Source organism: Podarcis gaigeae, assembly GCF_964106915.1.
Source record: "Podarcis gaigeae genome assembly, chromosome: 13".
Taxonomy (NCBI): Eukaryota; Metazoa; Chordata; class Lepidosauria; order Squamata; family Lacertidae; genus Podarcis; species Podarcis gaigeae.
Genome location: NC_139689.1, coordinates 32,276,835 through 32,303,508, shown reverse-complemented (window position 1 = coordinate 32,303,508; position 26,674 = coordinate 32,276,835). Strand labels below are relative to the sequence as shown.

Sequence of the window (26,674 nt, the reverse complement as noted above, 5' to 3'; positions counted from 1 at the left end):
TTACAGACCGCCAAAACCCGGAAGTACCGGAACAGATTACTTCCAGGTTTCGGTGGTCGTGCATGCGCAGAAGTGCCGAATTGCAACCCGCGCGTGTGCAGATGCAGGTTGCGAACACTGCGGGTTACAAACGTGCATCCCGCATGGATCACATTTGCAACCCGAGCGTCCACTGTATTCCCTCCTTGTGCCTAAACCCATTCCTACAAAGCCATGAGCATTAAACAGGCTCCAAACTCCTGTTTCTAAGAATACAGTCGTACCTTGGAAGTCGAACAGAATCTGTTCTGGAAGTCCGTTTGACTTCTGAAACGTTCAACTTTCAAAGCACAGCTTCTGATTTGCTGCAGGAAGCTCCTGCAGCAAGTCAAAAGCCGCAGAAGCCCCATCAGATGTTCGGCATCCAAAAGAATGTTCGAAAACCAGGACACTTACTTCCGGTTTCCAGTCATTCGGGAGCCGGAATGTTTGACTCCCAAGGCATTCAGGAGCTGAGGTACGACTGTACTCCATATTTTTAAAGCAGATAGGCATTCAGACAATTCAGACACCCTCCTCCTCCCCATCTCCAAGACCGGCAAGCCAAGCTCAGAAGGCCCCATCCCCCATCTCCCACTACCTGGGTACCTGCATGTTCTCCCGCAGGTCTGTGGCCTCCCGCAGTGGCTGAGTGGCAGTGCGGAACACCTCGTCGATAGCCTTAATGCCCGTGGCCTTGGTGGAGGTGTACTCCCGCATGCGCCGGCCCTTGCGTCCCGAGAGCCCCCTCCGGTGCGCTTTGCCTCCGCCTCGCCGGTTGGTGATGGCAACATGGACAAACAAGGTGGTGTTGGCGAGGGGCTCACCAGCCAGGGACTGGAGGGGCACATGGCGGTACCCCACCTGGAGGCACTCGAAAGGGATTGTGTACTGCGCGATGAACTCATCCCCGATGTAGTCGTCATCGAGCACCATGAACCTCAGAATCGCCAGCTCTGGGAGGTTCACCTGGAACTCCAGGGTCTCCTCAAAGACAGGGTTGTCTCCACTCTGCAGCACCGTCTTGGTGCGTTTCTCGGCACAGTCAGCGGGGATGCCATGCATCTCGGCACAAACGTACGGCTCCACCACGTCGCCCTTGGCCCCGGAGCCCTTGGGTTTGGGCAGATTCTGGCCACTGATCACCTTGAGGTGCAGGAGCTGGGCCGAGATGCCCGGCAAGGTGTCCCGGGTGTTTGCGCTGAAGTAGGACACTTCCTCGCGCATGATGGCTGGCCGGAGGACATAGCCGCAGCCCCCGTTCTGGCGGAACCAGCCAGCGTTCAAGTCCATCATGAGGCCTGGCGTCTGGTAGTTCATGGCCACCATCTGGCAGCCGCACTTCCAGAAGTCCTGGGGGTTCATGTTGCTGGCGTCAATGCGCATGGGGCTAGGGTAGACCCGGGAGAGGAAGCGCTTGTTGTACTCCACAAAATCCTCCGGTTCTTCATTGGCGTAGCGCCCGGCCTCCACCTCGCTGAAGGAGCAGGTTTCCCAATAGCACTGGTTCCGCCGAGAGGCCTCGAAGCCCTGGAAGGACACCGCCTGGCACAGGCTCACCAGGTCCGAGAGCTCGCGGCACAAGGCCCGCCGGCAACGCGGCCGCTCTCGATCCTCCTCACTGAGAGGCAGGCTGAGCTCCAGGGTCTCCTCATCATCTGACACGTCCCCCTCGCTGGCCTGGCAGCTGGGGAGCAGCTTCCGGCTCTTGATGAGGATGCAGTTCTTGAGCTTTTCTGGGGAGGGAAGGTAGGACTCGCTGGGGTTCGGAGGCACCAGGTACAGCTTGTCCCCAAATGTCTTCCTCAGGTGCTCAGCCACCAGGTGCTGCTGGGCGATGCAGCAACGCACCGAGAGGCACAGGATGAGCGGGAAGTCCGAGGCCTCGAAGGCGTGCTCGGCAACTGCACCCACCACTCTAGAGAAGGCCAAGCGGGTGCCAGCACCGACTACTGGCTCCCCAGACGAGCCGTCGCAGACCACGAGCTCCAGGCTGCGGCAGCCAGCCTTGAGCGCCGCCACATAGCCCCCAATGTCCGAAGTGGAGCCACCCCAGAAGCAGCTGTCCTCAGCCAGGCACGCTCCATGCGCGGAGCTAATGAAGTAGTGGGACAACGGCTGGGTCATGTCCTGGCACACCTTGCGGTGCTGGGGGTCGAAGATGTCGCAGTCGGCAGAGAGGAGGTAGCGAGTGAAGCCGTCAATGGCCAAGTAGCCCCTTTCCCGGCCTTCCTTGGAGGGCTCGTACTTCCGGACGATCTCCAGGCACATCTCCTCTGTGACACCCTCCATGCCCTGCTCGGCCTCCAAGAAGCTCATGAGGTCCTTCAGGCCCATGTACTCCTTGTTGCTGGAGAACTGGACCAAGAGGAAGAAGACCTCTGGCCTGGTGCACAGCTCGCAGTAGGCCTCCACAAAGACCTCGCAGCCCACCTCCTCCCCGAGTCGCTCACTGGCCGCTTTCTGGAGCTCCTTGAACTTCAGCTCTATGGTGGACGTCTTCATGCCAGGGTTGAGGGCCCGGATGAGCTGCACGGCACGGGAAACCGGGATCCGGCCTTCCTTCTCCAGATCCGCAATGTAAAAGACAGAGGCGATCCAGGAAGTGCGGGGGTTCGGGTGGTTGGTCTCGGGAGCCCCCTCCAGGGTGTGCTTCCCATAGGAGGCCAAGTACCGCAGCCCCATCACCCAGGCATTCACCACGTCGACAGAGCTGGCCACCAGGTCCAGGGACTCATAGTTTTCCCCGTAGATGATCGAGAAGGCGCATTCATCCGGGAACTGGTCCGAGAGGCCGTTGGAGCGCAGCACCGGCGTCTTCTTTCCAACTCTCACCTCCTTGACCGACTTGATTTCAATCTTGGCCTTCTCGGAGTCTTTCTTAGAAGGTTCCCAGTGCATGAAGCGCAGGTCCGGGTCCAGCACGAAGAACCGGCTGTACATGCGGGAGTTGGAGCGTACTTTCTTCATCTCGCAGCCCTCCAGCATGAAGGAGATGCAGGCGGCGGTGCTGCTGAGCTTGCGGTTGCTGGGCATGGTGCTGAAGGAGACCGTCTTCTTCTTGTGTTGCGGGGGGCGCTGGCGGGACCCGTCCTAGGAGAAGGGAAAGGAGGAATAAGACAAGAGGGGTCAGGGGTGCAGCAGGATTCAGGCCAGGATTTTTGAGTTAGGGCAGAAATACAGGGCCCCCACTTCGCAGAATGGAGGGCGCCCCACTCACCCGGAAACATAGCAGGGTTGGCTTACCATATATGGAAGGATGTGAAGAAGACCATGAAGTCCACAGCCCAGAACAACCTTTCCTAACCAGGTGCCCTCCAGCTGTTGCTGCACTCCCATGAGCCTCAGCTAAAATGGCTGTGGCAGCCCAGGCCTGAATCCTGTTTGCCCACGGCAAGGCCACTTGTTGTTTTGTTTTATTTGTATTCATTGCATTTAGGGGCAGATGGGGCTCGTGAACCTGGGAAGGCAGCCCATCTATCTATCTAGGAGGAGGAGGAAAACCCTGATCCTAAAACTCCACTGCCTTGGGGGAGAAGAAAAGGCTCAGGAGTAAATCCTACACAAATCCAAAGCTGAGTCCCTAAGCAATGGTTGGATGGTGCCTTCTTCGCCTCCTGCTGGTGCTAAATGTATTGCTCTGCTTTCCTTTGGACCAGTGAGACCGAGAGTGTGTGTGTGGGGGGGGGGTGTCTTGTCGTCTAGGCAGCCCAGGACCTCCATACACATTGCCCAGGTTTGTGTCCTGAGAAAGGATGGGTGGAGGACCTGAAGGAAAACTGTGAAGTTGTAAGATGGGGGACCCTGAAGAAACAAGGGCTGAATGAAAAAAACTTTGGGCTGCATCTACACAACAGGGGACGGCAGGACCCTTGACACATAGGTGGGTGTTGTTGTTGTTGTTTAACTATTTCATTCAGCTTCAAGGAACCAAAGACCAACCAGTTGCATCTGGAAGGTCAGGGACAAACCATTCTCCTAAAATGATCAGGCTTGACCTGAACTCTGAAGAAGTAGCTCTTCGCTCCCCATCCTCCAGCCCCGGTGCAGGGGCCAGATAAGACCAAACTGGCTCCAGGAACTCAGAGCCAAACCCCCAATGCTAAAAATAGTTACATCCGACCATTCTGTTGATTCTTTCCTTCCCCTGTTCCCTCACCCCCCCACCCCACCCACAATGCTTCCTGATGTGGGGTGGGATAAGAAAGAGGGAAGATTGGCAGAGGATGGAAGAGGGACGAGGCAGGCAAACATGCTGGGAATTCACAAATGCAATTAACTGGAGGTACAGTGCAAAAATGTTTAAATCTATTTCCCATGAAGATGCTTGCTTAAACCATGTTCTGAAGGCCTTAACCAATTACTTGGCTAACACATTGCCCTCTGCGCCCCAGTTGGCTCCTTTGGGTCTACAAAATGGCTACAGGGATGTCAGCAACATCCCCCACAAAAGTTAATTTCTCAACAGGGCTAAAAGCTGCAACCCCAAACACACTTCTTGGTGAGCAATTCCCAGCGTTTGTCCACAGACAGCCTTCCGGGTCACGTGGCCAGCATGACTAAACCGCTTCTGGCGCAATGGAACACCGTGACAGAAACCAGAGCACACGGAAATGCCATTTACCTTCCCCCCACAACGGTACCTATTTATCTACTTGCACTGATGTGCTTTCAAACTGCTAGGTTGGCAGGAGCTGTGACAGAGCAACAGGAGCTCACTCCATCGTGGGGATTCAAACCGCCGACCTTCCGATCAACAAGCTCAAGAGGCTTGGTGGTTTAGACCACAGTGCCATCCATGTGTTAGTGTTAGTCCCAGACTTGGTAGTGTTTCATTGCTTGGTAAATGTACAATTGGGTTTTATTGGGACAGTATTGTTATTCTGTAAGCTGCACAGAACTAAAAAATAAATAAACCAGGAAGGTATTTTAAATTTTTAAAAGTCATTTCTCTCTGTGCAAGCTCAGAGCTACTCAGTTGACTTTAAGTGTTCCAGGATTGTGAACTGAGCCCCGGTGAAGCTTCCAGCCCCTCACAATGAACACCAAAAAGAAACAACAGAAATAGGAATAGCTTACGCTTAGCAATTTCTGGGGTCCCCTAGTTTCTGGGGTCCTAACCAAATATACCATGGTTAGGACTCCGGAAACTTTTCCTTAGCTAAGTCCTGGTACAATTTCAAGGCAAAAATCATTTCAGGTTCTTCCTGGGCTTGCACTGCAAACAAGGAAACCCATCGTGGTGTAATGGTTAGAGTGTTGGGCTAGGACCTGGGAGGCCAGGGTTCAAATCACCACTCAGCCATGAAGCTCACTGGGTGACCTTGGGCCAGCCACTGTCTCAGCCTAACCTACCTCACAGGGTTGTTGTGAGGATAAAATGGAGATAAGGAGCAGTGTAATCTAATATACACATTTTTGAAGAAAACTTTCTCCTAATATAATGCATTTCCGTATGTTTTTTGCACCAACATATATATGCACTTTTATGCACACTTTACTCCAGAATGTGTTTTTTTTGTGTGTGTGTGTGTGTGTGTGAGAGAGAGAGAGAGAGAGAGAGGGGGGGGGGTACACATTACTTGCCTGGAGAACTGCACTGTGCAGTTCCAAGACTTGTGTATTTCAAATGATGGTTGTGTTTGCATCTTGTTTTGAAGAGTTCTAATTTAAGTGGGATTGTCTTGAAATGCAAGCTGAACATAATTTATCACCCATGTACTATCATGTGTGCACAAATCTGCTATGTGCAAAGATTTGTAGCTGGGAACGCTAAGCCAAATACCGGTGTTAGAATGACAAACCAAGCGCCTTATGAAGACTGCATGCACACCATACATTCAAAGCACGCAGCTTCCCAGGAAGGGTCCCTGAAACTGCAGGGTACCCTTCAAAGAGCTACAGTTCCCAGCACCCTTTACAAACTATAGTTCCCAGGGTTCCTCCACCACATTTATTGTTTTGCAGGCCTCAAGCAACTTTCTCTCTAAGCCTCAGTTTTCCCCTTCTGCAAAATGGGAACAGTTAAGTGATGCATGCCTTGTAGGACTGGTGCAAAGGCCAAATGCAATAATAAAACTCAACAATGCAAAGTGCCACACACAAACAGCCTTTGGCTACTAACAGCAGCCTGAAGGACAAATCTGGCTGCTGACCAGGAAGTCCTGCCAACATTGGCACTCCATCTCCTGGGCACAATGAAAAATGATAAGCTCACTGCCAGGAGACTGCAGGAAGCAGGTTAGGGAAATTCACAAACAGCAGAACTCCCCTTGTGGGGGAGTGTCAACATTTCAAGGGTCCCAGAAGGGATTCCCATGTTATTTTTGAAGATTGCCACCTTCCCTCATTTTGCCAAGCCACTATGACCGCAGCTAGCTTTTGGAGGCCGCCTCTCTGCTGGGCCAGGGAAATGTGCCCTTTCTAGGTCCTGGGCTGGTGGGTGGGTGAAGCTTGCCTGTGGATCTGGAAACAGAAAGGGCATCTGTGCTGGAAAGTCAACTAACTTGCACCCCAGGGGTTAAATTCTGCCAGCTCTGCTCTGCTGGCATTGCTGGCATAAAATCGCTGCTGGATGTAGCCATCTCCTCCTCTTGCCTAGGGATGCTACTTGAGTATCCAACCCCAAGCCTCCCTCACACACCCTAAGCTAGTGCCCCCTTCCCCCCAACGCCTAGAATGGGCAGCTGGAAAAACGACAGCCTAATAATACAATGCAACAATTAGGACTTTTAGACTGGGCTCAAATGCCCATCAGCTCTCTGGGTGACTTTGAATCACTCCTCCCTCTCTGCCTAACCTACATTTCAGGGCTGTCGTGGGGACAAATGGGTGAGAACCATGTGTACGACCCTTGAGCTCTGTTATGAGGAAAGGCAGGGTTTAAATGCAATGAATTGATGCCACCTATGTCTTCTGAAAGCACACGGTCAAACTCATGAAGCTTAATCCAAGTACCAGAAACGCCCAAGGAATCTGTACAGTGGTACCTCTGATTACGAACTTAATTCGTTCTGGAGGTCCGTTCTTAACCTGAAACCGTTCTTAACCTGAGGTACCACTTTAGCTAATGGGGCCTTCCGCTGCCGCCGTGCCAGCAGTGCGCGATTTCTGTTCTCATCCTGAGGTAAAATTCTTAACCCGAGGTACTACGTCCGGGTTAGCGGAGTCTGTAACCTGAGGTGTTTGTAACCCAAGGTACCACTGTAGTTGTGTCCTTGCCTTGGACGGATACAATTGGGTTTCTTCCAAACCAGAACCATAGCTGACATCCTCTCACTCCTTTCACCGGCCCTTACGGTTGTGAAGACATGCCTGAAAGGCTGTGTGTAGGCCGAGAGCCAGGACAGGAAAGGTGACCTGAGAAGTATCAGAACCACCACAGTTACCAACCTGGAGGCAAAATAAACGTGGAGGAGAAGCACAGTCATAAATGCACTGTGGGCAGAGCTGTCAGCTCAGCACTAAGGGAAAGTAACTCTGCATGGGATCAGAGGCAATCTTGACAGTCCTAATAGGAAACATATCACTGGGTGGTGCTTTGGTGCAGAGAAGCAGTTCCAGGTTATAAGGTCTGACCTTGGAACTTGAGGCCTTTATGTCCACCCATCACCCACTCGGCACGTAGGGACCTTTTCCTTGCATGCCATTCCCTTGGCAAGAGCCACAGAAAAGCACCTGAGCAGGAAGGAATGGGGTTCTTGGGACCTGGCTGCCCCAGAGACAATTCCAGGTCCTGTATACCTGAAGGAGCATCTCCACCCCCATCGTTCAGCCCGGACACTGAGATCCAGCGCCGAGGGCCTTCTGGCGGTTCCCTCTTTGCGAGAAGTGAGGTTACAGGGAACCAGGCAGAGGGCCTTCTCGGTAGTGGTGCCCGCCCTGTGGAACGCCCTCCCTTCAGATGTGAAGGAAATAAGTAGCTATCCTATCTTTAAAAGACATCTGAAGGCAGTCCTGTTTAGGGAAGTTTTTAATATTTAATGCTGTATTGTTTTTAACACTCGATTGGAAGCTGCCCAGAATGGCTGGAGAGACTCAGCCAGATGGGCGGGGTATAAATAATATATTATTATTATTATCATCATCATTATCATTATTATTATTCCATGCCCTGCCATGGGAACTCTATGGAGGCTGACGCCTCTTTTTTCACTTTCCTGGGCCACGCGGAGATGCAGGCGGGTCCCAGATCCGAAGAACGTAGGGGAGGATGGTTACCACCCTGATCTGGGCAGAGACAAAAATCGACAGCGAGGGGGTGGAGATGAGTCAGACATCAAAGTTACATAATGTACCGTCTCTACGGTTACCACAGGAAGGAGGGGAAATTGATGGTTCCTAAATTGACACAGATCAGAAGATTGGGATGGAGCGGGAGATGTTTATTCAAAGTCATTATTGGGTTTTGGCAGCTGCAGGAGGGCGTGGGAGAGAAAAGGTGAGATGTGGAGTTTGGGGGCAAACGTGGGTCAAAGTTCCTGGCCTGAAAACAAAAAACCAAGTCCAATAGATTTTAGAAACCAGAACCTGTTCTCAGTGCCAGCGGTTCATTCCTGGAGCATGTGAAGTCCAGTTGAGTATTGACAGCCAGATCTCACACACCTGAGTCTCCCCTGCCAGTCTCTCAACCTAATTTTATTAACGGCATCCAAGATCTCAGGCAACCCCTTCATTGCAAGCTAAGGATAAGGCAGAGTGCATAACTCAATGGCAAAGCACATGCTTTGAATGCAGAAGGCCTCGGGTTCAATGCCTGCTGTCTCCTGGTATGTCTGGGAAAGGCACCTGAGGCAATGTCTGCAACAGTCATAGGATTCTGTGGGGAAAACCATGGCAGTTCAAAATGCAATCCTAGTGCTTTATGTTGCATATGTGGTCTGAATAGCAGGATGAAGACAGCTTCTTCCTATGACATGGTCTTATATGAATCTGCCTCATGCTAAATCTAAAGCAATTAGGCATGTTCTGTCAATCATTCAACAACAAGTTTACGGAGGACAGATGGATGGATGGCAATGAGCCCATTTGTGTCCTGTTGCTCTAGAGCAGGCATGGCCAAACTTGGCCCCTCCAGCTGTTTTGGGACTACAACTCCCATCTTCCATAGCTAACAGAACCAGTGGTCAGGGATGATGGGAATTGTAGTCTGAAAACAGCTGGAGGGCCAAGTTTGGCCATGCCTGCTCTAGAGGGTAGGACCCGACCTGTGGGCGCAAATTAAAAGAAAAGGTATCCAGACTAAGCATTAGGAAGAACATCCTGGTGACTTGAGCTTTCCTATAGTGGAAGAGATTGCCTTAGAAGGGAGCTGACCTCCCCTTCACTAAGAGGTTTTTAAAGTAGAAGGTGGATTGCTTGCCAGTGCCACCTGTCAGGGTCACTGTACAGTCGTACCTTGAAGGTCAAACAGAATCTGTTCTGGAAGTCCGTTCAACTTCAAAAACGTTCAGAAACCAAAGCACAGCTTCTGATTGGCTGCAGAAAGCTCCTGCAGCCAATCGGAAGCCCCGTCGGACATTCGGCTTCCAAAAACAGTTCGCAAACTGGAACACTCACTTCCGGTTTTCGATCATTCGGGAGCCAAAATGTTCAGCAACTAAGCTGTTTGAGATCCAAGGTACGACTGTAGTAGATTTCTGTGGGGTTTTGTTAGTGGAGACCCAGTTCTATTCTGACTTTAGCAGCACTGGCTACCCCTCCCAGTTTGAGGTCATCAACAAATCTGATGAGCTTGCCCTCAATCCCTTCATCCACGTTGTTTATAAAGACACTGAACAATAATGGGCCCAGGAAAGAACCCTGCGGCCCCCGACTTGTCCCATTTTCCCAAAAGGATGAGAAACCACTAGTGAGTACTCTTTGGGTTCGGCCGGACCTTTGTGGCCTTCCTTATGTTTCACCTGTGTATGAAAATACAAGACCTCACAGCTTGTGCAGCATCCTTCTTTAGGCGAAACAGAGAGGGCCTGGAGCTGGTTACAAAAGCAATGGATTTTGAAAAAAGAAAGAAGGGGGGGAAATGCACGTCAGGCAGCTCCGTCTTAATGAGAGAAGGAGCAAGATCTTCCGGGAAATACTCTAATTTGTTTATATGCTGCTTAGTGCCAATAAGTGGTTTACAAAATATAAAAAGCCAATTACACAGACGTTAAAATAAGAATATCCGTAATTAAAATGCACAAGAGAATAATCCAATTAAAATGACGCAGCCATTAAAACAGGAGACTCGTGGTTACGCAGTATCCACTTAGGGTACATTTAGTAGGAAAAGGAGTTATTATTTATTAGGATACATATTAAATTATAATCATAATAATCAATTGGTTGGCTCTTCTTATGTTCATGATTATAATAAATAATATCTCAGTCCAAACTGCCTTTAGAGCAGCCTTTCTCAACCTGTGGGTCCCCAGATGTTGTTGAACTACAACTCCCATCACCCCTAGGTAGCAAGGCCAGAGCTCAGGGATGATGGGAGTTGTAGTCCAACAACATCTGGGGACCCAAAGGTTGAGAACCGCTGCTTTAGAGTGTACTGGACCCGATGCCAGTGTACTGGACCCGACAATTCCTCTTCCAGAAAAGGATGTCAAGCACAGGAAAGTATTGTTCAGAGGCAACCAACCACATAAAGGTGGTTTTGGACCCCCCACCCAAGTTTCAAAGATGTCAACAACTTGTTGAATAGGGTACCAACCCTTTGGAATGCTGACTGCCTATTGCTGGCACTCACGGTGGCTAAACACTTAGCACTTCAACAAGGAAGGGAAGATACTCTTCCCCCAAGCAAACAATGGACGGAAGGCATGACCCAACCCAGCCACTTGTGAGAAAGTTACCTTCCCCAAGTGGGAAAAGAATAGAATATTTTCGGAGATCTGGGGCCCCTGCACAGTCTTGTTTGCTTAAGCAATAGGCAGCAGACAAGTTTGGACCAATAGTCAAATCCCACTTTGTGCTTCTCTATCCACAATTGTTTGCTGCAAAAATAATTATTTCCTTAATCGTTGTTTACTGCATTTGCACATGTATGTGTTTGTCTCTTGTGGTTTATCTCTTTTCTTTTTGTACACGAAATATTCAAAATCTAATGAATGAAACCCTGTAAATTAAAAAAAGGAAGCTTTTGTACATAAATGACAAGCTGTATTGTGGCGAGGCTGTCCTATCTGAGCCCAACCAAAATGAACGAGAGCTGCTTGTTTGTTCCAATGGGGTTTTTGCATGGGAGAACTTCCCAGAAATTGTGTGTCTCCCCAAAGGTTCTGTAACATTCAGAGAGGAGTAGCCGTGGGGAGTAGCTGAGAGTTTATAACAGAGTGTCCGAACATCGCAGAGTCCAAGGTTACCATGTGGCTCAATGTTCTTCATCTTAAGCAAGGTTATGAAAACACAGAGGCTGAGGACGCTGAGGTTTTAGAAACCAGAGGAGGAAACAGGGAGGGAAACAGCCCCATTGGTGGAGAAAAGAGCTTTTTTCTGTCCCATGCATGGTTCTCAGTCCTCTGCCTCCTTCCCGCTACAACTAATACCCCAGCTCAATGCTTCCCTTCTTCCTTAGCCTAAGCTGTCACAACAGCCTGGGTTCTGCAATAAACAAGCAAACAGTGCCTCATAGATTTGCAGTAAGAAGTGATGTTTGGTTTTGGCTAGGCATGCATTAAGTTATATTTAGAGCTCTACACTAAAAAAAGAAAAGAAAAATCTCTGCCTAGGAAATCCGAATTCTGCAGCAAGAAAAGCTAGGTTCTGCAACCTGCGTAATTTTGCAAATCAGAACTATTTCCATAATCTCTTATTTTGCACGCTTCGATCCAGATTGCCTGGAGAAGGGCCAGGAGCTATGAATAAACCTAGCCTAGACCCAGAAAATAAAAACTGCAGACCAGTTGCCAACATCCCCTTTCTGGGCACGGTACTTGAGCAAGATTGTCACCGGCCAGCTCCAGGTACTCTTGGATGAAACTGACTTTCTAGATCCATTTCAACTGGGCTTCAGGCCTGGTTTTGGAATGGAAACTGCCTCGGTTGCCCTGGGGGATGACCTTTGCTGAGAGGAGGAGGACAGTGATCATATTGATTCTCCTGTATCTTAGAGCCTTTCTGTACTACATGGTATCCTACTGGTTAGGCTGTCTGGGCTGGGGATTGGAGTGACCTCATTGATTCTGCTCCTATTGGATGGCTGATTCCAGAATGTGGTGCTGGCAAGGTCAGCACTATGCCCCTTTGCAGCTAGGCAATTGGGTTCCCTATATATTCCCTATTTCATGGGTCACCAAAGCAGTGCCCAGGATCTCCTGGCACCCTGGAAGTCTTCCCCTGGCACTCACAAAGCTACTGAGGCCTCCCTCCTATCACGTCCTTGGCCGTGAGCAAAGATAGTTACTTTTTCCCTCCCTTGAGAAGTACAGTGGTATCTCGGGTTAAGTACTTAATTCGTTCCGGAGGTCCGTTCTTAACCTGAAACTGTTCTTAACCTGAAGCACCACTTTAGCTAATGGGGCCTCCCGCTGCCACCGCGCTGCCACTGTGCGATTTCTGTTCTCATCCTGAAGCAAAGTTCTTAACCCAAGGTAATATTTTTGGGTTAGCGGAGTCTGTAACCTGAAGCGTATGTAACCTGAAGTGTATGTAACCCGAGGTACCTCTGTACACAGAATAGGAGGAGGAAGTTGGAAGAATAACATTCTTGCCTACTTCTTTCAACTCTATGTCCTTTTTGCGGCTAAGCTTTATTCTGCTCTGTCAGCTCCTTGGGAAAGTGAGGTCTGTGCATAAGCACAGGGGATGGGGATGGGGGACTGATGCAAAGGAAGGGGGGGGGGGAGAAAAGTGACCAGAAAGGGTGGCGGCACCCACACAGAGCATTTACTCAAAAATCAAAATGTGCCCATGGCCTAGGTTGGCCACCTCTGCCCTATGCTGTTGAACATCTGTATGAAACCACGGACAGATGCTATCTGGAGGTATGTGCCATTCTGGAGATGCAGGTGGCCTGCGGCTCTACCTCTCCTTTTCATGAAATCAAAGTGAGGCATTGTGTAATCTGAATCAGTGCCTAGGCACTGTAATAAACTGGGGAAACCTGACACTGAATTTAGACAAGAAAAAGGTACTATTATTGGGTAGCTTGTCTACCCCACTGAGCAGAATTCAGCCTCTATTTTTGCAGGGTAGGGGCAGGGGCTTGGGCCCCCAAGGAGATTTATGGACAACTGTGGGTTTAAGCTGAGTTTTCCCTAGTCCTGGACCAAAACCACTACCCAACACACATTATACATTTAAAGCAGTACCACACCACTTTAAACAGCCTCACGCCTGCTGGCAGAAGCCCACAAGCTGCTTCAAACAGCACTTTTAAGAAGTGCTTTAATCCCTGCTCATCAGCTGATGAGGGCACTCAAGGAGAGGGTCAAGCAAGATCAGGGAGGGGTGTGGCTTAGGAAGAGTCCCAAGGGCCGGACAGAGAGACTGTGAGGGCCGCATTCAGGTCACCTTAGCACAAGTACTTCTGTGTGTGTATTTGCTTGTGTTGTTCTGCAAAGTGTCACATCTAGTGCTGGTGGACCAACAGCCATATAAAGCACTTCTCCCTCTAGCTTTCTCTCTGTGGGATCAACAGCTATGAATATCTTTGAATGCCCCACCACTACCAAAAAAGCAGCCCCAGATGGTGTCTCAGGTTGCTTTGAATGGCGCAAATGTTTGCAAGAGGCTCTGCTTCTCTCTCTTTAATGCGGTAAGCAGATGGACACCAGGCTGCGGCAAGGGGTGGGGGTGGGGGGTGGGGATTCAGAAACTGACTCCCAGCATGAGATGCACTTCCTCCCTATAAGGCACAGCTGAAGGGCCGGATCTGGACCTCCTCAGGAAGTTTGTACTAGAAGAATAACTTTTCCTGCCTTGCCTTTGGAATCTGAACAGGTGTTTTGGCTTGGGCTGGCTTGGGGACAGGGAGAATAAAATAGGAATGCAAAGCCAGGAAGGAAGGAAAGAAGGAATGGCTCCCTTAATAAAGCAGGCTGTAGGGCTGCCCAGCGCCAGTTAGGCAGGGCTTAATTTAGGCTCTTCTCATTTCAGGGTGTGAAATGTTCCCCTTGCACAGGCAACTCTCAAGCACTGCTTTGTTGGCCAAAAGTCACATCTGCATTCCTTGGCTCATCAGAGCACCAGACCTCAAGTCAGAACCTCCAAAGGAGCGGAGAGAATGGCTTTGAGCATGTAGAAAGTGAATGTCTAGAATTTCTCAAAGTGGTTGAACAATCCATCCCTCTTCCCAAGGAATTCTGGGGATTGGAAATACGAGCCTTCCAACAACTCACGGCACCCTTAACTAACTACAGTTCCCATGAAGCTTTGGGAGAAACCATATCTGCTTAAAGTGGTATGATAGCTCTTTATACTGCAGATGGGATCCACGTTGGAGAAGGTCAGTCTTAGGCAGCTTTGCAAGTTCATAGAGTCATAGGTTTGTAGAGCTGGAAGGGACCTTAAGGGTCATTTAGTCCAACCCCTTTGCAATACAGGGATCTCAACGCACGGCCCCCCATCCAATTTGAAACCATACCGGACCCTACTTAGCTTTGCAAATGTGCTAGCAGTTTTACTGCTGCCCCACTAGGAAGATCCTATTAGTACCACGGCAGCAAGACCAAAACAATGCCAGCAAAGACTGCAGCACAGAATGAACTAAGATCTTGAAGAAAGTTTTCCAGCCTTCCCCAGTTGCTGTGGTGGATCCAGTTGCCAAACTGGGCAGACTCCTTCCCCCCTCCCACCCCGCAAATAGCCCTCTGGCACCAGAAGATTATTTGCTTTCTTGGTCCATTAACCTCCAGTGATTAAAACGCGTCCTGCCAGGCCCTAATCTCAAAAGTCCCAATGAGCTGCTTTGCTGTCCAAGTGGAATTAATTTGCTAACGAAATTTTTTGGGGGGAGGGGGTGGAATTCGCACCTTCCTTGCTAAAAGCTCCTTCTCATCCCCATCTGCATCCCTCCTCCGGGGCAGCCTGGTCAGGGTACCAAAAACCCAAGCAAAAAATTATAAATACATAGCTGAACAACAGATGGGCAGCCAACTGCATCTCTAGCCAGGCAGGTGGAAAGCAGAAAAAGAATTGCAGCATTGCACCAGCCATCGCCTCCTCCCCACATCCCACTGCAGCCTCTCAGATCCGCCGGGGGGAACTTTCCCCCCTTGGCAGAATGTATCCCATGCCAAAGGCTCATTTGAAAATTGATTGAGGGCTCAGCCAGAGACTGGAGGAGCTGCATTCATGTTAGATACCTGAAACACTTTTTCAGGCACCTGCAAATTCTCTCTGAAGTACAACCTCTGTCCGTTCTAGCTTTCTAGGACTCTCCAGATGTTTTGGGCTATAACTACCGCTGATGGAAGCTTGAAGTCCAAAACATCTGGAGGGCATTGGATTGGGGTCAGATGGTGTGTTCTCCCCCCCCCCCCAGTCCCCTGCCCCAGAGAGCTGCATCCTTTGGCAGTGGACATGTGGTCTGTGTTTCCTCTGCAACAGATGAAGGGGGTGGGTGTGATTTCTGCACCAGGACTTCTTCAGCTGTCACTTAGAGGCAGATGTAACCTGCGTCAGTCAGTCAGTGTGGTGACGACAATGAAAAAGGAAGCATTTTTGTTTTATTTTTGGCCATTTGTTTAATTAGTTCCATCCATGCATCACACCTGAACAATGGAGGTACACAGATGAGTGCTCATGGAGGGAGGGGGACTGCCCATAAATGGGCAACACTTTCCCCCCTCCTGTACTTGACAAAGATGGCCTTTGTGTGGACCTTTCAAAAGGATCCTGAACTACCTTATCTAGAACACCTTTCTGTTTCCGTGCGCTACTGTGCAACTAAGCTAGCAACTTAACTGTTAAGCGCATACTTCTTCCCTGTTTACCTTGCCTCCATTTCCCTTCTACTGCCCTGCTGTATTCCTCCCTGTCAAAGTTTAGATTGTAAGTTCCTGGGGCAGAGACGTGTCCTCTTTCACTCTCTAAAAACACAGGATGAAAGCTGGAGACCAGAGTTCAAAGCCCAATTCTGTTCAAGTCTCACTGGGGAGACACCTCAGGGGAGGATGCTATCTTTCAGCCTCAGTTTTCCTATCTGTGAAATGGAAAGACTAAGAGCTCATTGTACAGCTCAAAGATGGAGCGGGGGAGCCTTTGCAGTACACTTGCTCTATGCTTCACTGTAGCTTGGATCACATAGGCCAGTGAGTGGGCGTTCCCGATCTTCTCACCCCTTCCAGATTGGTCAAAATTGTACCCAAGCCATCGTCCGCAGCACTCTGGCCACATAAAAAGGTAAAGGGACCCCTGACCATTAGGTCCAGTCGTGACCGACTCTGGGATTGTGGCACTCATCTCGCTTTATTGTCCAAGAGAGCTGGCCAGCATGACTAAGCCGCTTCTGGCGAACCAGAGCAGCACACAGAAACGCCATTTACCTTCCCGCTGGAGCGGTACCTATTTATCTACTTGCACTTTGAAGTGCTTTTGAACTGCTAGGTGGGCAGGAGCAGGGACCGAGCAACGGAAGCTCACCCCATCGCGGGGATTTGAACCGCCAACCTTCTGATCGGAAAGTCCTAGGCTCTGTGGTTTAACCCACAGCGCCACCCGCGTCCCACATACAGAGTCCCACTCAGGCCACATACAGAGGGAATTAACCCACTCCATCATCACAACAACACTGTTAAAGCTAGCGGGAAGCTATCCCAAGGTCGACTAGTGGGCTGCATAGCCAAACAGAGATTTTATTTCCCTAGCCATGCCCTTGCCCCATACCAGGTCTCAGGATTCCATGAGTTTAGCTGCCAAGGTAACAGAGCTTTGGCACTTCTTGCTATGCCTTTCCAGATCTTCCCCTGGGCTCCAATGCCCTACCCTTGTGCACTTGCAAAAAATTGCATATTCTATCACCGCCATGGGCACATCCCAGGGAGTGTACCTCAATCCACACGCACCCAAACCCCAGGTGATTTTTTTTCTTTAGAAAGGCCACTGGAGGAATGGTAAGCCTGTTACGTCACCTGCACTCTGTGCACAAGATCCATTTAGCCTTTTCAAAACACGCTCCAGACTGCAGGGCAAGCGGATTCCTTCTCCTCCAAGGTGCATGAGAAAGGCCTAACAAGCTGGGGGGTGGCAGAGGGGCTGGAACGCAGCCCACACACCCTGTATTAATAGCACTGGAGCAATCAGTGCTTAAAATAGGCTGCGAGGAGCAAGGAGGCGGGTCTCGGGTGACAGCAACCTATTCTGGAGATGAACAACCGTGACGCAAAAACATTTAAAAGGCCGCTTTTAGAAACACACACCTACCAAGGGCACCTCCATCAGAACTCCGCAGTAAACGCCCACACTGAGGTTCATGCCCTATAGATGGGGGAAATAAAGGGGAAAGCAGGGGGGAGTCAGTAATATCAAGATGGGACACCTGGAGCAGAGTCACACCTTGAGGGTTTGGCACATGGTGTTTTCTATGGCTCAGCCCTACCACTACCATGCAGGAAAGTCTCCAGTGCAAAGGATTCTGGGAGGGACCTGAGCCTCAGCAGCAGAGGAGGTGTTTTGCAGGCAGAAGCCACCAGGTTTGACCCTCGGTTAAAAGGAGCAAGGGACGCGGGTGGCGCTGTGGGTTAAACCACAGAGCCTAGGGCTTGCTGATCAGAAGGTCGGCGGTTCAAATCTCTGCGACGGGTTGAGCTCCCGTTGCTTGGTTCCTGCTCCTGCCAACCTAGCAGTTTGAAAGCACGTCAAAGTGCAAGTAGATAAATAGGTACCGCTCTAGCGGGAAGGTAAACGGCGTTTCCGTGCGCTGCTCTGGTTCGCCAGAAGCGGCTCAGTCATGCTGGCCACATGACCTGGAAACTGTACCCTGGCTCCCTCGGCCAATAAAGCGAGATGAGCTCCGCAACCCCAGAGTCGGCCACGACTGGACCTAATGGTCAGAGCTCCCTTTACCTTTACAAGGATCAAGAGAGCAGGTGACAGGAACGACTCTTCGCTCATTTTCCTAAGAGAGCTGCTGCCCATGAAGAGCAGACAACAGCAACATAGCTCAGTTGGTACTGCTTCTGAGACTCTTCATCTCAGGGTCACAGGTTCGAGTCCCACGTTGGGCAAAAGATTCCTGCACTGCAAAGGGTTGGAACGGATGGTCCTTGTGGTCCCTTCCAACTCTACGATTCCATGAACATTGGGACACATGAGACAACTAGCCAGTCCTGGGAATAAGGTCACTTTCGAAGTTTATTTCACGGGCTGGGGATGATGCTCTGCACACGCTGCCAAACAGCTGCTGCCAGTCAAGGTAAGCAGCAGATCTCTGGTGACTAGTCAGAGGCAAAAGAAAGCTAGGTTCTTGCATCTTTAATAGTCAAAATGCTCCACCTGCTGAAATTCCCTATTCCATGCAAATATTAAAAAGGCACAGGAGCCCCCACGTACCCAGTCCTTTCTTTTTAAAAATCTGGCTGCCCTAAACAGATGCAGAACCCCGAACTCCACCCAAGTACAGCAGAGTTTTGAGTGCCAGCGTTGCGAATTTCATTTTGAAATAGTAATTTGAGTGACACTCAAGAAACACAGCTCACACCGCGCATGCATGAAATCTGACAAGATCACTAGCTTAAATGATACCGTGAAGCAGGGATCTCTGCTTGAGACCTGGGGAAGTCACTACCAGTCAGAGTACACGGCTGCTGGGTAGACGGACCAGTGGCCGCTTTGTATGGTTCTATTCAAACTTAAATATTGTCAATGCATTCTTAGGTAATAAGTATTTGGGTGGCAAGCTGCAAAGGGGGAACAGGACTCCTGCACCTTTAAGAGTTGTGCAGAAGAGGAAATTTTAGCCAGTGTATGCAACTGTTAAAGTAGTAGGAACCCTGTCCCCCTGATGAAGTGGTGTCCAAACTTTTTTCAAAGAGGGCGAGATTTGATGAAATGAAGTGCTGTGGGAGCCGACCAAAGTTGTTGGCCTTTTTTTAGGATTGAAGTTGTTGACCTTTTTTTACCATTTTAGCTTGCCACAATTTTTATAACTTTAGCTTGAGCTTTTTGGGGGATTGAAGCTGTTTTTAGGATTTTACCCCAGGACATATACTGCCACAGGGGCTGGATTAGGTCCCCAAAACGGACTTTGGACATGCCTGCCCTTATGCATTGGGCCACCCTTGTAACTGCAGTGTTACTTTTCTAGAAAAAGAGGGGCCAGAACTCACCATGAACACCTCCCTTGTTCTCTTATAATGGAAGTAATGCCCACCTGAGAGGTGCCGGAACTGAGTTCTGGCTGGGGGGGGGGGGGAGCCCTACTTACCGTAGGCAATTCCAATATTTTGCACAAATTATTTTTTTCTTCCCTGCCACAAGACTTCTCAAAAGCATAATTATAAATGTTGCAATGCATACATTTTCAATTAAAACATATACCGTATTTTTCGTCCCATAGGACGCTCCGTCCCATAGGACGCACCTAGTTTTTTTGGGGGGAAATAAAGGAAAAATTGTTTTCCTTTATTTCCCCCCCAAAAGCAGGTCGGGGAAACCAAACCAGGTCGAGGAAGGGCGCTGCACCTCCCTGAGCTTGTGGGGCTGGCCGATGTCTGCCTCAGGCGGCAGGCTGCTATCCGCAGCGTGGGGAGCCCTGCGGGGAACCCCTGCAGGGCTCCCCACACTGCGGATGTCTGTCCGGCGCGCGGGGCGCTCTGCTTCAGGGCGCTCCGCCCGCCCGGCGGCAGGCTGCTATCCGCAGCGTGGGGAGCCCTGCGGGGAACCCCTGCAGGGCTCCCCACGCTGCGGATGTCTGGATGTCTGTCCGGCGCGCGGGGCGCTCTGCTTCAGGGCGCCCGACGCTCCGGGAAGCAAGCTGCTATCCGCAGCCTAGACAGCCCTGCCGGACCTCCTGCAGGGCTGCCCGGGCTGTGGATGTGCTCCCGAAGCGCCGGGCGCTCTGCTTTCAGGGCGCCCGACGCTCCGGGAAGCAGGCTGCTATCCGCAGCCTAGACATCCCTGCCGGACCTCCTGCAGGGCTGCCCGGGCTGCGGATGCGCTCCCGAAGCGCCGGGCGCTCTGCTTTCAGGGCGCCCGACGCTCCAGGAAGCAGGCTGCTATCCGCAGCCTAGACATCCCTGCCTGACCTCCTGCAGGGCTGCCCAGGCTGCGGATGTCTTCCTGAAGCCTGGAGAGCGAGAGGGGTCGGTGCGCACCCACCCCTCTCCCTCTCCAAGCTTCAGCGAAAGCCTGCATTCGCCCCATAGGACGCACCCAGATTTCCCCTTCATTTTTGGAGGGGAAAAAGTGCGTCTTATGGGGCGAAAAATATGGTATACTTGTTTTCTTCCCCTTCCTGCCCCCCCCTCAAAGTCTGAATAAAGAAAATTTGCTCGAGAGCATTCTCAACCTCACACCCCATTTATTTCAGTTTCAAGACTAGTCTACATGAACCATCACCAACAGTTTCTTTCTATGCTGCTTTTTGGTCTAGGCCCCCAAAGTCTTGAGCAAGAAAATACAACACACTACGTAGAACCATCCGACTCAGTAGATAGCCATAACATTAGACTTGCTCACACCAACAGCATCTGAGGATTAAAGACACAGACCTTATTGGTTCCCTTCCATAGGCACGCACACTACTAAGAGGAGATGGGGTGCAGCCTGGATCCCACCTCCCGAAAAACTCATTCTCAGAACCCATTTTCAGAGCCAAAACCCAATCCCAATAACGTCAGGTGAGTCCTGCAACAAAACATTATGGGGTGATGTTCTCCTGACCTTCAAGCCAGCTATGCCCTCCTCCCCTTTTTCCCTTAAAAAATCCTTAGCTGCTTTGGGGTCTCACCACCACTCAATAGTTTTTCTCCCTAAATATTTTCTATGCGCTTCTGCATAACTTGAGGTCCACCCCCCACACACCCCAAGCCTGCTGACACTTCCCCCTCGGCCATGAGTTTTGGCTACGTGAGGACTGGCACCGCAATATAACATGGAGCGCTTTTGCCCCATCCTAAGATGAGAGGTGCCGGGGCTCAAGTGTGTCTGAAAGTCACCTGCTGCTTGACTTGAAAGTTCTCGTACCAATCTCAGGTGCACGTAGGCTGGCCAACTATAGTTACTTTTGTGCTGAGAGAGGGGCCTTCTCAAGGCTGGCATTAGGGCAGAGCCCATAATTGACAACTGCATTGGGGATCCCTTGGGGTGGGAAGTCCAACCCAGAACTCCAAACAGTGCTAGTGGCTGCAACGAGATTCCTTTCAAATTTCCCACAATGCCCAGGAGCAATGCTGAATTAAAAATGCTCTCCCTAGAGAAGTTTGCCTGGTGCCTTCATTACAAAACATTTGTAGGTGAAAACATTTCTCTATAACCAGGCCTTAAATGTGTTTGTGGAAGAGGGATTGGAATTATTAATTAATTAAATTTGTATACAGTGGTACCTTGGGTTAAGAACTTAATTCGTTCTGGAGGCCCGTTCTTAACCTGAAACTGTTATTAACCTAAGGTACCACTTTAGCTAATGGGGCCTCCCGCTGCCGCTGCGTCACTGCCGCACGATTTCTGTTCTCATCCTGAGGTAAAGTTCTTAACCTGAGGTACTATTTCTGGGTTAGTGGAGTCTGTAACCTGAAGCGTCTGTAACCCGAGGTACCACTGTACTGCCCTGCATCTGTAGGGCAGTTCAAAACACGAAGTACATAATAAAAATAAGAACAAGGACAAACCAATAATGCCCCCTCCCACAACTCATTTAAAAGGGCGTTGGATGTCAATCAGCTAAAGGCCTGGTGGAAGAAGAATGCTTTTGCTGGTGCCTAAAGGTATATAATGAAGGCACCAGCCAAACCTCCCTGGGGAGAGCATTCCACAAACAGGGAGCCACTGCAGAAAAGGCCCATTCTAGGGCTGCCACCCTCCGGGCCTCTCGTGGAGAAGGTTATTGGTTTGTTTTCGTTTTGCTATTTATTTTGTGTTCTCATTTTGTACTTCCATGCTGTGAACCACGATGTGGTCTTCGGATGAAGGGTGGTATACAAATTCAATAAATAAAACTATAACTAGATTCAACTGTTCATAACCCTGCAAATGCAACCGGCAGGTGAGCGCCGTCTTCGTCCAGCAACAGGCATTCAGAGAACGTAGACACCACAGGCAGCCGCTCAAATTCAGCCATCTCAAATTCAGCTTATTACATATAGAGCGGCCCAACTGGCTATTCAAAAAACAACAACAATCCACGTGGCATCTGTGGCCCTACAGCCCTTAATCTTCCTACCCCTCACCTTCTCTAATGCCCAAGGAAGTTGCCATTTCCCCAAATACTTCCATCACGAAAGCAGCAGCACAAGGAAGGTCACGTCACAGCCGAACAAGTGACCACGTGATTCTGGTTCCTTGGGTCCTCCAGGCCATGGAATGGCCTTGGCCATGTGGATTCTGGTAAACAAGACATAAATAACCCAAGGGAACCCGAGAATCCCTTCACAGCAGGCAATGATGGAGGGGTGGGGGAGATGACAGCAACATCCTTCCAAGGATACACGCACTAACAAGCTTTTTGGCTCTCCCCTCGCCCCGCCCCGTGCGACATGAGGCTTGGCTCATTTGCAGGAGCGATCAGCAACTATCTGCTGTGTGCGTACCTTTCTGCTTGCTCCAGTTCAAGGATCTCAGCCTGGTGAAGGAACTCAGCCGGGGAAGGGAGTGAAAGAGCTGGCGCCGCTTGTGGCTTGCATATGCACCATGAACTTAAAGCATATTCCCTCCCTGCTTCCAAAGAATCCTAGGAACTGTAATTACCCTTCAAAAAGAGTTGCCATTCCCAGCACCCTTGACAAGCTTCCATTTCCCAGGGTTCTTCTTCTGTTTTGGACTGGCGGAGGGCTTTATATGTGCTTTGAATATATGGCATGTGCACAGCCAATAGCAGAGAACAACCGGGCTCAACTGACAAGCGGGAGCTTCGTTTACATACAAATGTTGCGGCCAATGTGACACAGTGATCTGGCCAGCCTTGGTTTGCAACAGGGACTGGGCCAGGCATAGGCAAACCCGGCCCTCCAGATGTTTTTGGGACTACAACTCCCATCATCCCTGACCACTAGTCCTGTTAGCTAGGGATGATGGGAGTTGTAGTCCCAAAATATCTGGAGGGCCAAGTTTGGCTACGCCTGGACTGGACCTTTATGCCTGTTGTGGAAATGTCAGAGACACCCTCCTAGGATTTTTGTGCAAACTTCAACCAGAACCTGGGGGGGGGGGGGATTGTTGCTACTGCAGGCTCTTTAGGGAAAGGCCATAGCTTAGAGGTAAGGCGTCTGCCTTGCATGCAGAAGGTCCCTGGTTCAAAGCCTGGCATCTCCAGGTAGGGCTAGGAGAGAATCCTGCCTAACACCTTAGAGAGCCACTGCCAGACAGTGCAGAGCTGGGATCTGACTCAGAATAAGGCAGGTTCCTATGTTCCAGTGGGAAGAGGCTCTGCTTAGAAATACTGATTAGGCTCCCCTTTTTCAGTGTTAGAAATTAGCCAGGCACCAGGAGCATTTTGCAACTGGTACAGGTTCAACTGCGACCACATGGAGATCTCTGGAGGCCAAGTTGGTGACTGACTTCTCCATCTGGCTAGCCCCTCCAGCTTTTTTTAAGCTTGAATTTTGTTTTTATTCTGGATTGTTTTATTTGATGTTTGAATGTGTTGTAAACCGCTTTGAGATTTGTTCTTTAAAATACAAAACGGTATAGAAATGATGATGGTGATAATAATCCATTCCACTGTAGCAATGTAACCTAGGTTCAAGGTGCCATTTGGCTATTAGCTTATATATCTGAGTTTCTAACACTTCCCCTTTTGTTACCACCCAGCCAAGAGCCCCCCTGCAGATGAGGAAAGAGAGACTGCCATCCACAAGCAGGATGACTAGCTGCCCTGGGTACCCCATAAGACCGACCTACCATAGCTGTTAGCACTACAGTTCCCAGTCGGACTGAAGGGAATTGTAGGCCACATCATCTGGAGGGCACCAGATTGGGAAGGCTGGCCTACGGCTACTGAGCAAGTTGTTAAATACAGTGGTACCTCAGATTACATACGCTTCAGGTTACAGACTCCGCTAACCAAGAAATAGTACCTCGGGTTAAGAACTTTGCTTCAGGATGAGAACAGAAATTGCACAGCAGCAGCAGCAGCGGCAGGAGGCCCCATTAGCTAAAGTGGTGCTTCAGGTTAAGAACAGACCTCCGGAACAAATTAAGTACTTAACCTGAGCTACCACTGTGCAAGCATGCAGTAACCAAGTGATGTAGGGGAATGCATGACACAGACCAAAGTTGGGAGAAAATCTACCATTTGTGCCACTTTCGACCCTCTCTCATCCATATACATTTTATGGCTGCAACATTTTAGAAATGACCTGCCTGTGCAGATGGACTACTGCATATGAGGACACTGTAGATGCAACATGCATGTTGCTTCAAACGTGAAGTTATTCTGTGGAACCAGGTCACACATTCCAGAAATACCCATGCATACCCAGGTAGCATAGTGGCAGCAGCTGTACTCTTTGCTCTGAGAACCTGCATGTTCACTCATTCACACTAATCCTTGGCTTGTCTTAGTGCTTTGTACCAAGTGGGTCTGCATAAAGCGAGTTTTGAATATGCCTCCTTAAGAAAGCAAAAAAAAGATTCACATGTACGGAGTTGGAATGCTGTTTTTGTTGTTGCTGGTATAGGGGCTCAAAGGTATCCTTTTGCTGGAGCGGTTGACAAAGGTCAGAAGCTCCAACTTCAGGGGACAGAGTGTGGATTTACAAAGGTGAAGGCTGACCAGGCTGATGATCTGGAATATGGGGGGGGGGGGGCGTCTCCAGAGGAGAGCAGCTTACTCTGAACCCCAGAATCAGATTTCAATGTCACACATCCCAGCCTTGAAGGTCTCAAACCAAGATGAAGATCAGAGTACCTCTGGGCATATGCAGAGTGCCTTTCTCTGTTGCCAGTGAAAAACCCCAGCACCTGTTGTTTCTGAAAAGGGATGAAGTTGGAAGGGGGTGGCACTGAAGCGGGGCAGGCGGGTGCTCCTTGCGGGGGCGCTCTCGGCGCGGAGAGGGCAAGGCAAAGCTACTGCGTTTGGAATCTCTCCTGGATCCCTAGGTTAGATTTAGAAGGTCAGATGAGGACAGAAATGGTGGTACGCGGTGGCGGCGACAGGGGAAAAGAGGTGATTAGCTGCCGCTGTTATGGGGCTCAGTAAGGATGTCCTTAAGGAGGGGGAGCTGGGAAATCCCTGCGAGGATTCCAGATTAAATGGGGTGGGGGGACCGAACCTTACACACACGTGCCAAAGGAGTCCGAGGGCGGTCCAAGGAGGGTGGAAGTCGAGCGAGCAGCACCCACCTTCATGATGCCGGCGGCGGGGGCGGTCCTGGCCAGGCCGGGGGGGTCCCTCTCGGCCGAGTTGTCGCGGCTGCTGCAAGCGGAGCCTCCGGAACCGGAGCGCAGCGGACTCAGGTCGCCGGGGGCTCCTGCGGCTGTAGCGGCGGCAGCTGCAGGTCCTTCTTTCTGCGGGGCGCGGGGGGGCCCGGGCCGGGGCGAGCCCGTGGGGGGACCACCGGGGGCTCCGTCCGCCATCCCCCCGCGGGGCTCCCAGCAGCCGCACCGGCCCGGCCCAGACGGGGTCCTCAGCTCCTGCCCCAGCGGCGCTTGCACGCCTTTTGGCGCGCGCCCCTGACCCCCGGCTTGGCAATGCCGGCTCCCCTTTGCCGGGGAAGGAAAGAAGGAGGGACACAGCGCGCGAGCGAGCAGACGCTGCCGCTGCCGGGGGTGGAGGGATGGTGGGACGGCTGGGGCGGGGCTAGGCGCAGCACAGCCCCTACCCCAAACCGCTGCGCGGCCCCACGAGCGAGAGACCCGCGTAACCGCGCGCCCCGCTGGCTCCTCCTCCCCCGCGCCCCTCCTCCCCCCAAGGCGCTCTTTGGAGCCCGGAACCTTTTTCCCCCCTCTTGCCGGCGCTGCAATCAAAGGAGAGAATTCGCCCCTGCGCGTGCTGTGCTGGGAGGGCCTGGAGCTCACCCCGGAGGGCTGCTCGAGGCCCCCGCCGGTTGGATCCCGCGGCGGCAGGGTTAATGCAAGGGACGCTAATGCAGGGCTTTCCTCCGTTCACACGTTCAGCCGCCTGCCCGTGATTGTTATGGCTTCAGTACCTGCGTGGATAAGCCTCCTCGAAGGCGCAGCCGGACCCCCCCCCCGTTGCCATCAAAACGGGGCTTGGCGGGAAAAGGGCAGCTCCCACTCAGCAGGACCTCGCCACGTTTTCAAAAACGGCTGCATCAACACAGCACACAGTTAAAGCCCACCGCCCAAAGGATCCAGGGAACTGTAGTTTTCAGAGAGCGTTGGGAATTGTAGCTCCGTGAGGGGGGAAACTACAGTTCCCAGGATTCGTTGAGGGCGGGAAATACGCTTTAAATGTATGGTGTGTGCGTGCACTGAAGTAATTAGCACCGTAAGATCCCCTCACCCAGTGCCATGAAGTCCAGAGCCTAACATTACCTAACTGAATCCAGCCACCCCAACCCATTATGCATTCGACCCTATCTAACCATCAGGTCCTCCTGGTCACAGG

At 50.9% G+C, this 26,674-nt stretch overlaps 1 protein-coding gene across 2 annotated transcripts in view; it reads right to left on the bottom strand.

Moving 5' to 3' along the window:
- LOC310829771 (inactive phospholipase C-like protein 2) overlaps positions 1 to 25,847 on the bottom strand; it is a 36,632-nt gene extending 10,785 nt beyond the window's left edge. The window contains exons 1-2 of one of the 2 annotated variants that reach the window (XR_014557361.1): positions 25,447 to 25,847; positions 620 to 3,111 (exon numbers count right to left, since the gene is read on the bottom strand). Coding sequence is in view for 1 of the 2 variants with exons in the window: in XM_083708629.1 (XP_083564755.1) it covers positions 628 to 3,111; positions 25,447 to 25,680 (2,718 nt within the window). In the remaining variant the exon portion in view is untranslated. The remainder of the gene's footprint in view (positions 1 to 619; positions 3,112 to 25,446) is intronic. The other variant, XM_083708629.1, reaches the window with a different exon arrangement.
- Between the last annotated feature and the right edge of the window lie 827 nt (positions 25,848 to 26,674).